General features: G+C 39.9%; 1 protein-coding gene across 1 annotated transcript in view; it reads right to left on the reverse strand.

Annotated features, from left to right (window-relative positions):
- stk32a (serine/threonine kinase 32A) overlaps positions 1 to 12,621 on the reverse strand; it is a 77,757-nt gene that overhangs the window by 15,863 nt on the left and 49,273 nt on the right. The window contains exons 7-10 of the mRNA XM_088088648.1: positions 7,916 to 8,005; positions 5,253 to 5,356; positions 2,393 to 2,509; positions 136 to 261 (exon numbers count right to left, since the gene is read on the reverse strand). Coding sequence (XP_087944774.1) covers positions 136 to 261; positions 2,393 to 2,509; positions 5,253 to 5,356; positions 7,916 to 8,005 — 437 coding nt within the window. The remainder of the gene's footprint in view (positions 1 to 135; positions 262 to 2,392; positions 2,510 to 5,252; positions 5,357 to 7,915; positions 8,006 to 12,621) is intronic.

A 12,621-nucleotide genomic window follows, 5' to 3' on the forward strand; every position in this document is an offset into this window, starting at 1 on the left:
TGCAGCTGACTGTCATTTTATTTTAAAAGTATGGGACAGTGTTGTATTTTTGCCAATGTCAGAAAAACCCCTCAGATGTGAGCATTTTGTTGAGTAGCATACTGAGGCAACACTCAGTTTATTTCTGATACTCACATTGGGAATAAAGCCTGGAGGAAGCTGTTTGCTGAGCACAGCGTCCCAGTTGACATCTGACATGTAATCCAGATCCTGAAGCTCTGCTAGACAGGAAATGCGCTTCTGGACATCTATGCACAGCAACTAAGGAGAGACAAAAGGATTTAAGTAAGAACAATCGTCCATGGGGAGACATGGCTGAAAAGTTGGAGGCTGAGTCCCACAGAGACACAAGCACATGTTCGCCCTAAAGGATGTGTCTGGGAATGAGGATACAGGGACAAAAGGGGTTGGGGGTGAAAGAGGGAAGGACAGGAGAAGATGGAAAGAGAGGAAAAGAAAATGAGGTACATATAGGAAGCAGATGGTGATGAGGAAGATTCAAGGGGGAGTGAAGTGTGAAGGATGAAGGACAAATATATTGAGCGTGGAGTTCTCTTACATTTTCACTTACTTTACATCTTTCTCTCTCTCTCTCTCTCTCTCTCACACACACACACGCAAACACACACATACACACACACACACACACACACACACATTTACACATGCGACTGGAATGCCAATGAGGTACGAGGAGTCTGAGCACGAAGCAATGCAACAGTTTGACTGCAGTGGATCTCTGCCAAGACAAAACCCAAACGCCACAGCAACAGTGGATCTGTAAGCTTTGCAAGTGGCTTAGTTTAGAAGAGCAAACCTGTGACAGTTCATTATAAATAGCCTGTTAAGATTTTAGAATACAACAATTACATTAAATTGATAAACATGCACATCTAAATTATTCTCATTAAGGAGTGATATTTTTTAGTTTTATTTTATCAGTGCCAATTGTGTTTGTGAGCTCGTGTTGACTTTGTACCTTAGATTTCTTTACGCATGCAACTTCTAACAATGCGAGTCACCATTCTTCAACAGCAATTTCTGTTTTTGAATACTGATTACACTTATAATAATTCTAAAGCAGCACTGCTGGCTGCAAGTTTTGCATCTCCAAGTAAACCGCTAGTATACAAAGTATGGCTGCAGCAATGAAATTGACCTCTAATTAAAATTCTGGAGATGCACCTTGTTTGCGCGACTGAAGTGCTGGTGTCAGGTATGGATAATTGTCTTCCCACAGGAAATAAAGTATTCAGACTGAGGAGCAAAATCCAAACTATCTCCTACAAAATAGCAAGGGGGGCACCCAGGAAAATTCGACACACCAACATTAGATCTGTGCCTCATTTGCCTGTTAAGTTCTTACAACAAGATCACACCAGTCATTTCGGACAACATGTACATGCAATTTTTTACTGGTCATTTTTACATTAGAGTGTTGTTGGAGTTTGCCACCAGGCATAATCCGTGTGAGAAGCTGACACGTACAAGTTTAAATAAATGACCAAAGTTCATCCTGGAGGTGTGGCAGACCTAATTTAGAGAAACATCTGTGACACTTTGACCCACCCACATTTGAGAGAGGTTTGGAGTACAAATTTACACGGGATAATTACTTCAGATTGTGAATCACTGTAAACTACAGATGCCAGGTTCGTTATGCAGTGAGTGGCAAAACAGTCGCTTCATATGGGGAAAAATTTACAGTGGAACTAAAAAGCAGATGTTTTCACAGATTAGTAAATGATAAAGAGAGACTACATGAAGCGGTAATTTCTGGGTACTGCCTCATGTATGTAATTGTCAAGTTTTTTATTTTTTTTTAAAGATTATTTTTTGGGCTTTTTGCCTCAGTTAGCTAGGACAACTTAAGGGTGAAAGGGAGTGAGAGACAGGACGACATGCAGCAAAGGGCCGAGGTTGGAATCAAAGACATGGCTCCTGCGGCAAGAGCATACCCTCTGTACCTTGAGCGCCTGCTCTACCAACTGAGCTGCTGGGTGCCTCAATTGCCAACTATTTTGATCATCTGTTAATTGTTAAAGTAATCATCTATGCAAAAATGACCAAAAAGGCTTTTTTCAGCCACTCAAATCTGGAGATTTTCTACTTTTCTCAGTTTTATAGGATAGCTAGGATAAATATTTTCCACTATTTTCTGACATTTTACAGACCAAATCATTGATTGATTTATCAAGAAAATAATCAGCAGATTATTCAATCATGAAAAAAATCGTTAGTTGCAGCCCTACTCCGCAGCCACCTTTTGGTTTGGTTTGAAATTGAGTGGTGATGAAGGGGTAGCGTTATGAGAAGATGTGAGATGCATTTCCTCTCGGTCTTTGCCCCAACAGAAACTACACTGTACATTATGCACGTACAGCTCATTTACCTTTCTGAGTAGAGACTTCATCTCCAGAGACCAGGCTGCTGGGTAGCTGGGATGAACCTTGTGGAAGGTCTGAAGGATCTCGTTAGCTGGTGTACTGGATCTCATCACATACGGTCTCTGAAAAGAGGAAAGGAGAGGAAACAATATGTTTAAGACAACTTGTATTCATAGCCATGCACTTACTGCCTGGAGGAGTTTCTTTGATAAAGTATGTGTCTCAAAGTTTGTTCCGAAGTTGGCCCTCTCTACACTCTCCTCCTCACCCTCTGTGAACCCATTTCCTGCACTGATGAGAGCAAATGATAGAGGAAGCAGAGAATAAGGGAGTATTTTCAAAACACATCTTAAACGCTCTGCTTTTCAGTGTGAGAGGGCTTTCTGTGGGTCAGAACCACGGGAAAGCTTGTTGACAGTTCTCCACAACAGTCTTCTCCAACCTGTGATCTTCGTCTGGGAAAGAGAGACTTTTCAGTTGAGTTGGAGAATGACACGGACAATGCATAGCTGGAAGAGCCCACTTGCTAGCTGAAAATGTTGATATTGTACATCTCTACCAACCACAAATACGTAACATTTGTACTTATCATACAAATCATATTAGAATTAGAAATTAGAAAGTGACATTGTTCTGATTACATATGTATGAGTTGTTTTATTTATTTTGCTGTTGGATAGCTAAATATAGATTGCACTACATTCCTTTTACTTGAGTGGAACAAGCTCTTGCATTAATTTTATTTTGAAGACACTTTATATCAGACTGTAAAACAGATTACCAGTTAAGACAGGGCTATTTTTTGTTGGGGAATGATGGCATGCAGTGTATATTCTGTCATGATTGAAGATAATTTTCTGCAAATTCTTTGTTATATTAATCAAGTAATAAAGAAATAATAGTTAGATAAATATAGAAATATAAAAATTGATAGATTAAGCGATTAATCGGAAAAAAATAATCGATAGATTAAAAAAATAAACGTTAGGTGCAGCCCTATAGAAAATGCATAAATGGGAAATATTTTCTTTTTTGACATACTGTTAATGCAATATCAGCCTTGTCAGATGCTTCTGAGGGAAGAGAAACAATTGAGATGAAAGAGAAACTGGAGCGACATGCAACCCAGGTGGATGGCTTGCCATTCTTCACTTTTATTACAGGCTCTTTTAGATGCACGGTATCAATTCTACTCAAATGCTGCAGATGTTCCCCTTACGAGGCATACATAAGGTGTCAGATCACCAGTAATGTATTTTAGATACAGATATTCAAACATCAGACGGGAAAGATTGGCTTGTGTATTATAATACATTTTGCATTCTTTTGGAAATTTACCACAAGTTCTTTGTGTTCCTAAATTAGAAAAACGAAACAGAGGCTGGAGGTGGAAGTGGAGAAACTAAGTGAGAGTGATTGATTTGTAGCTCTGGATAGATGCTGCTTTGATCTGCACCTGCAACTAGTAATCAGGCCAAGCAGGGAAACATGGTTAGTGAGAAATGAGTTAAACGGTCAAAGCGTGAGCATGAATAAAGTAAGATGTGTAAGAGAGAGATAAAATGAGGCAAAGGCTGAGAAGGGATCGAAAGGTGTCTGGAGGTGGGTAATAGTGAGGCAGCTCTCTATTTTCAACAGTCAAATAATTCTGCGCGTCCGACGGGCTACTTTTTAACGCCCTGAGAGTGATTCATGCTTTATAGACGGTGCTAAAATGTGTCAGTCAGAGAAAGGTGGAGAAGGAAGACGGAGGAATGAAGTGAAAATGAATTTTCTTGGAGAAGGTGACGGCAGTGTGCAGAGAGAGGGTGAAAGAAAGTTTAGGAGATGGTTTCGTGCTGTAGATGATGCAGATTATAGAGAAACTTTCAAAAAGGACTAACGTCTGTGTCACTCTGAGTAATTTCTGGGTGTGTAGGTGTGTGCTCAGCAATTCTCTCCTGAATGAGTAAAGGTTAAAAGTATACTTCAGGAAAGAGAGAAGACTCAAGGTAAATGGTGCAGGTAACATTTGAGGTCAGACAGAGTACGAAATGTATTTTTCAAGGGTTTAATGAAGGTTTTAAAGTAAAATAAAGCTTGAGCACTAAAGATACTCCAGTGGGAGTAATGTGTCACCGAGGTCAAAAAGCGAACATAGTGCATTTTAGAAAGCTTAAGCGAAAGTTATCAGGTAAAATAACTGTCAAAATTTTCATGGAGAAGGATGAAAGGCAGAATGCTGAGATGTGTAAATAGAGGAAACGATTTCAGGAACGCTTCATGACAGCTCCAGATCAGTTTCAGGTGTTCTCGGTCCTTGTCAGTGAAATCAGAGGTTACTGAAGTTTGTGTAACTGTCACTCTGAAATTTGAGAAGAAATTCTGCAGCTGTAGTCTGACTTGAGTCCACAATGAACAGACTGCTTTCAGCTCAAAGACTCGGCCAGATATAACGAGAAGATTGAGTGAAAACATTCTGTCCTGTGTTTATTTCCATGACAAACTTCTCCAGATGGGACCAGCATAAAATTAAATAAATATATTTTTTAAAATCAATTCCAATTATACAGCTCTTGAAATAACTCAAATTCTATTTTCTCATTCTCCTGCAGCGATTCGTCTCGCACCGTGACTAAACATTTAAATGTCTTCCTCAGTAAGGTCAGCTTAAATGTAAAATTCAATTATACCCTCCCTCCCCCCTTCTTGTTTTGTGAAGACTGAGGACATGCTGTATATCTGCTTTCCTACTACCTGGCCTCCTCTTGAACAACTCTTGTTTGGGTGTCATACTCTATGTATTATTCACTGCTGTAAAGTGTGGCAGGCCACGCTGAAGTGAGTTAGGGTATCGTCATGGTGATGGTACTCTGTGCGTGTTACCTGTCCTCTTAGTAGCTCGTAGGCTGTGATGCCCAGCGACCACCAGTCGACTGAGAAGGAGTAACCAGGGTGGGAGCCTTCAAAGGTTTGGAACAGCTCAGGAGCTGAAACAGAAAAAAATTGAGCGCATAATGACACTTGCGTCTTTCTTAGGTTGGAAGTGGACTTATTTGGGGTGTGTTTATGTTTTTAGGGACATCGCTGTCAGGGATAGTTTATTTTAACGACAGTATAGCCCTTTTCGGAAGTAGTACCTATCCATTAAAGTCATGTATTTTTGTAATTTGAAACTAAGCTTTTGTCATGTAAATGTTCCATAATGGCTTTACTTTAGACATGGCAGGACTGATGCAGACAGAGCTTGCACAGTATTCTGTAATATATGTGCGATGGATTTTAAAACTTGTTTTGCAGGTTGAGCCTCAGTGAGTGGCAATCATCGATGCATGCCCTTACATCACTCATTATATAGAGAATTTGGCTGCTTAGCGTTGGGAAATATGAAGAATTATGCTGAGTAACAGCAGAAATATGTCCACTCATAGTGATTTGGCAAAATCATTTCTACCATGGGAGGTATTTGGGGCAGGCAAATATTTAGCAAATAAGGGCTGGACTCTCTGGACTCCCTAATCTCATCATTCTTGCATGAGTTATTTTGGGGGGGCTTTTTTCACCTTTATTGGGTAGGACAGATGAAGGTGGGTGAGGGGGCATGCAGTGAAGGGCCACAGATTAGACCCAGACCCTGGTCCCTGCTAAGGATGCTTGCTCAATAGTAATGTGATTCGGGCAGACATGGGGGATTTCTTTACTGAATTTACAAAACAATTGTATAATGATATAAGCTGTTTCCATGATTAACTGCATTGACAGCTGTTTGTAATCCTTAAACAAATCCAATAAATCAAATTAAGTATATGATCAATCCTATAAAATTTACATATACCATTTTTCACTTGGTTGAGACTATGAGATGTTGAAAGTGTTACAGAAAATGCAACATTTGTTTTAGTTGTATATTTTTAGACATGAGACCAACATGGAAAATTTGTGTAACATTTATGTAACAGGTTGCTTGTCTGAAAGGCCTTGTGAAGCAGTTAGTATACAAAAGATTTGCAGTGACTTCTGAACTGCAAGAAACTGACAGCAGGCTGTTACAGAACACAAAACATCTGGGATAGAAAAACATAAATCATTCTTTTGCCAGAGGCAAGTATTAATTATCGGGATCCAATTTGGAGCCAATACAGCATCATAATGTGTTGGTAATGAATAATTGACTAAACAGGTTTTCTGGGTGGGACAAACTATCAAAACAGTTAAATTGGTTAGTTTTGTTTATACACCTCCCGTGGAAGGGAATAATCAAGGTTGTGTAGCTGTAACCTAGTTTCAGATGGTGATGATTCATTTCTATCCCTTAGTACTTATTTTTCCTTTATCTGTGTTACACTTGTAAAATCCAGACCATGAGAAATGTACTGTACACTCACACACACACACACACTCCTCCCTGCCTTGATGGCAGGTTTGCTCTGCTCTCTTACTAAAGAAGAATAAGTGAAGTTTATCTGGTGAAGCCTTGATAGAGACCGTGTTTTCTTCTTCCCTGTGTACCAATGAAGTATCTATTGCACCACAGTATTCATCTGAAATCACACTTGGTTACAACATCATTCTCCACCATGAGCACATACTTTGTACGGATAAAAATAGGCGAACATGCACATTCACACAAACACACTCAGACACACACAAACTTGTGCTGTCTCGTCATTCACGTCCCCGTGAAATCCTGTTAAGCTCCTATCTGGTCTCTCAGGAGCTGAGTCCATATCGACCTGATCACTACTGTACTTAAATGTCATGAGGAGGACTATTGGAGATGCGCTGAGAGGGTAAATGCTGTTTTCTTAGCATATTTCATTCTTTAAAGTGTTTACGCTACTCTCAGGTTTTGGGCTCATGGATCAAACTCAAAGACGAATATACCACATGTCGCTTTTTTTAAATTTGGGGACAAAAAATTATGAGTATTTATTACATTATGTTTATCAAAGCTAATAATTTGTGGCTTAAAAATCTTCCTAAGCTGAATTTATGCTTAAGTTTTCAACCTTAATGTGCCATATAACAAGTCAACAGTTTATTTGTCAATAACTGCCCACTTATCTTTAGCTGTAAGTTGTTACCGGCCATGAGGCAGCTAACTAAAGTTAAACTCTGTTAACCTCGCTTTTGGGTGAAATTATTGTTTGCTCAATTTCTGCATTGTACAAGAGCATTTCCTCCTTAGACCTTGAAATTTCTTCTCGTTTTTTTTAAACATACACTGGATGGGGTTTAATGTAAGAATTAAAGCCTGAATCACTGAACAAACGGAGCAAATCTCTCCAGTGTGTTTAGTGTTGGCACAGCAAGAGTCAAAATGCCTTCTATGCTTCCTCCAGTGAAAGCTCGGCTCACCAAAGTTAGTCTCTAACATCCCTTTCGATGTCCTTGGGAGTTTGGATTAGCAAACATAAACACGCTCTGTGGAGTTAATATAAATTATGTTTCATGATTTCTGTGAAGTAAAGATCAGAGTGTACTTGTGCTTATGTCCCCAATGTTGAAGTTTTCCTGTGAAGCATTGGTGGAAAAACGTGTTTTCTTACCCATGTACGGCTTGGTCCCAGCAATGGACGTTGCCTTTAGGTCTTCTTTTACAATAGCTGCGATGTTGAAGTCTGTTAGATGGACGTGCCCTGTGGAGCAGAGGGAATATATAACCTCAAAGAGACACATGCTCACTTGTGCTAAATCCTAAGCGTGGCACAGAGCTTTAAGATCACAGAGCTTTGCTTACACCGTCAGTACAATCTGCCTTTTCCCTTAATGTTTAAGCTTTTTCCTTTGGAATTACATTTAACACTGCTTACCCATAGCAGGTATCTCACTTTGTATGTTGCTTATGTGCGGAAGATATGCACAAGTGTGGATCAAAGGAATTCACATATACAACATAATCTGTCAAAATAATGCCTTTTTGTAATGTTTTCTTGTGATCATAATGCTCTTACATTGCCAGTTAAATACATCAAATGCAAATTAACAGTGGCTTTATTCATCGCATAATACATGATTATGTGGTGACTGAGCTGAAAGAGTGTTTTAGTGGCAACCTCAGTGATTTCCAATGTCAAAGGCAAAGTCAAATCGTTGACCTGTGTCTAACTGTGCTGCAAAACAGCCCACAGTTTTTGCCATGGACACTGAGCGCACACTAATGAGGTGGATGTGTGTGCGTGTGCGTGTGTGTGTGTGTGTGTGTGTGTGTGTGTGTGTGTGTGTGTGTGTGTGTGTCATACTGAGTAAGACAGAGCCAGAGAGTTTTTGCTGCAGAGTGATTGTTCGGATGAATGGATGTCCCCAATAACCCCTCTAGCACGTACAGTAAGTCCACACACAACAGCCGCATAGCCATACTGTACACATTTTTTTGTCAAGGCAGAATATTTTATTACACAAACAGACAATTGTGTGTGAATATAAAGCAGACAGGAGCTGGCCAGCTAAAGTGTTTATTTACACAAAGACACTGAGCTTTATAGATAAGAGAGCTGTATAAAAAATCTCTTCGCCACCTTTTTTCCCTCTATTCCCCCTCCCCTCCTCAATTTTGGCCATTATCACCTTTTCGTGCTTGTACTTTTTTGTTTATTCCATCCCTCTTTACAGCTCCCAAATCTTCCTCTGTCCTTTTTATTATTCAGGTTTTTTTTCCTCCATATCTTTTTTCCTGCCACTTTATGCTCTTATTTTTTACCCCTCTGTGTCCTTTCCAATTTGAAATATGCTCACATATTATATTCCGAGCTGCAGTATGTGAGTGTTGCTGTGTAGGGAATGTGCAGAGAGTAGATTTGATGGTGTTTTGCAGATAGAAAAGGACCATTGTTAATGCAGTCTGATGACTGTGAGAAAGGTGCAGCAGGATGGAAGCGTCAGATGTTAAGTGGAGCTTGAGTAAGAGTCGAGCTTCTTTCATGTTTTCATATTTAATGATATCTCCTGTCTCTGTCACATACAGATCTCTTTTTTTCCCCCTTTCTGTCTTCATTTCTTTTCACTTTGCAGAAGACAGATTTAGGACAGGACTTTTACACAGTAGCCAGTGGGAAGAAACGGATAACCGTCATTGAAATATTGGGCTGCTGGGCCAAAGAATATAGAAGTACAATAATACATTAACATTTTTAAATAACGTGTCTTTCTGAGATCACTTCAAAACAGCTCAGAGGATAGCAGCGATGACGATTGCTTGGTCAGCGTAAAACTATTTGGTCCAGTTAGGTTTACGAAGCGATACAGCCTCTCGTGGCCAGCAGAAAAGGCTTTTAGACTCATGGGTATTAAAATAAGGCTTACTTGAAACTTTCATTATTTTTATGCTTTGACAACATTGACAGCCATGGCCAATGGCATTATGTTTTCATTCTTATGAATGCGATTTGTCAGTTCCTTTGTAAATTTCTTCAAATTTGGCACAAATGTCCACTCTGACTCAAGGATGAACTTGTCAGATTTTGGTGGTTAAAAGTCAAGGTCTCATATTTATGTATGCAGGGTTTCCCCTGGAAAAGTTGTTAGGCCCAGTGGCAAGTGTCTTTTGAGGTTGACTGGAGATCTGAAAATATGACTTTGTCTCCGGTGTTTCTTCTAGTGAAAAAACGTTTTTTGGCTTTTCCTCCTTGACATGTAGGCCTACCGTTTCATTTGACGATGAGGTTGAAACGTAGGCAGCAACTAAATTCCACCGAGTCCATCAGTGGCACGTGGCACTGAGGTGTGGCCTCTGCAGCCGATCGCAGACGTTTTAATCAATGCTCGTTACTCCACAGAGCGCGCCTCAGAACGTCTCAACAGCGTTTCACTGCTCTGCTCCGTGTGAAATACACAGCGAGTCTATCTTTGCCAGACATGGACAGCAACTGTGTCAAGCTGCACAGAGTAGATCGTACCAGGCAGGAAATCAAGCAGCACTGCATCTGGTCAGTTTTTAAATTAAAACGCCTTGCACAGACTCGGGATCATTTTTAACTTGACTAAAATGTTACATCGACTGCATCTGCTGCTTCTCCGTCTAGTAGCCCTCCATATTCTGTCAGCAGGAGAATGAATGCTCCTGATAACAGTCACTGTACATGAAATAGACAGGAAGTAGATCATAATTAACAACAACACTGTATTGTTAACAAAAACACAGTTAAAATCTTATCTCTCATATCTATTTCGTTTATGATTAAATTATTAATTAGTCATCTGCATAATTAATAAGATCGATATGAACTGGATTTATTTTTACCGATCTGTGTAACTATCAAGATGAGCTTTTTTTATTGACTTGAGAAAAAATGGCCGAAGTTCTTTGATCTACCTCGCCATGGCTGGACTGCAGGCCGCAGCCCAACAAAGTGCCACGGTAGTCACTAAAATCAAGGAAAAAAGACCACAAAATCTAAGGGAAAATGCTGAAATCTCATAGTGTCTAGATTATCAGCTTGCAAGAAGCTCTGCTTCTGAAACGCTTCTCAGATGTCCCGGTGGGATATAGAGCCGCGTGGAGGACGGAGCAAAACAGCGTCGCAGTGGTAATGGTCTCGACATTCTGCCAGTGGAATCGAGCATGTGATACTTGGGAGTGGTTTGAGGCGTAGTCTTCAGGTGTTGAAAAAGAAAACTGATCTCAGATGAGCTGTATTCACATTGACCAAGCGATGTCACCGTTGAGCTATATTTATGTTCCCTGTCCCCAGCCGCCCCACTGTGACTGGAGTTCATAAACCTCTTTTTTTAAATAAAGAAAAAGAAACTGCTTGGCCCGGCAGGGGGTCAGGTCAGGCATGGTGGCCCGCCGGGCCTTTTATACACTGGGGGACTCTAATGTATACGATATCTCATGACAGCTTTGAACGAATTTCATCAAATTTGACACAAACATCCACTGGGACTCTCAGATGACCTGATTCGATTTTGGTAGTCGAAAGTCAAAGATCACTGTGACCGTGCTTCTGTTTCAGTTGCATAGATGCCCTCTCAAGGAAGGCCTTGAGGGAATTTTCCCTAAATTTGGTACAAACACCCAACTTGGCTTCAAGGATAAACTGATTAGAATTTGGCCAAGAAAGATCAAGGTCACTGTGACCTCACAAAACACATTTTTGGCCATAATTCAGAAATTCATAGCTAATTATGACAACATTAAACACAAATGTCTAATAGGATAATGATGACGTGATAAGCTTTTATATCCAAAAGGCCAACTTTACTGTGACATCATAATGTTCTACAAGAAGACTTTTCTGGCCATTATTCAACGTCATAACTCAGTAACAGAATGGGGACACTGGGTTGAATACTTAATTTGTGACATTATAATTTTGGGTGCCCATCCTGAAACGGTGGTGTCTACAGATCTTCTGTGTAGTCAGGTGTAAGATGTGTATGAAGCATCCATGTTTGAGAATATGAAGCTTCTTTGTAGCAACATCCATACTGTAAGCATTGTCAACTGTCATGGCTACATTGTAGTCTGGACAGACATGGATATAAACTGTAACATAACTGGTTTGCGGAGGCATACAACCATGAGATGGTAATTCTAGTTTTTGTTTTTTAAATACAGGTATTCATTGCATTTTTTTACTTTGTATTTTAAGCTGCTTTTGCTCTGTTTGTGAGTAGGACACTTCACTCACATTGATCATGCGTGCACACTAAATAAAGTGAATACATGACAAATCCAAATTTGTTGAAGTAATAAATTTAGTTCAGATTGGTAGCATTTTCTTTAATTCAAATGAAATCTTGTGCTCTAAAATGTAAAGTCAGCACATGAGATTAACCCGTTTGTCTCCAGTTAAACTGTTTCCTCCCTGCGAGTTGATTTCCTGTTGGCTTAGCTGATGGGATATGGGATTACCTCCACAACTGTCGGGTTTGATCCTTAGGTTATGTCATGCGGCTGCATATCTCTGCTACTTTTAATTTCTCTTTGCTTAGTGCTGCCTCACAACACCCCCACTGTGATGACACTTGTGTAACATACATACATACATACATACAGTGAACATACACAAATAAGTTTACTAATGGTTCCATCCTGGATTTCTGTAGGCCAAACTTAAAACTGCTTTAAGTCCAGTAGTCTTTTTTCTTTTCTTTTTTTTGCTAGTCAGTAACATTTAGGTCCCCAGATTTTGCTTTGGAGTGAGTGCTCTTAACCGTTATACTACTCTTTGTTACAAGCTGCTACTGACATGCAGGCAGCAGCACAGTGGCAGAGAGGAGAGACCTGCCTAGAGCTGGTGAATTTACAGCT

The sequence above is a fragment of the Plectropomus leopardus genome, chromosome 15 (assembly GCF_026936395.1).
Source record: "Plectropomus leopardus strain MGB_pleo_1.0 chromosome 15, ASM2693639v1, whole genome shotgun sequence".
Taxonomy (NCBI): Eukaryota; Metazoa; Chordata; class Actinopteri; order Perciformes; family Serranidae; genus Plectropomus; species Plectropomus leopardus.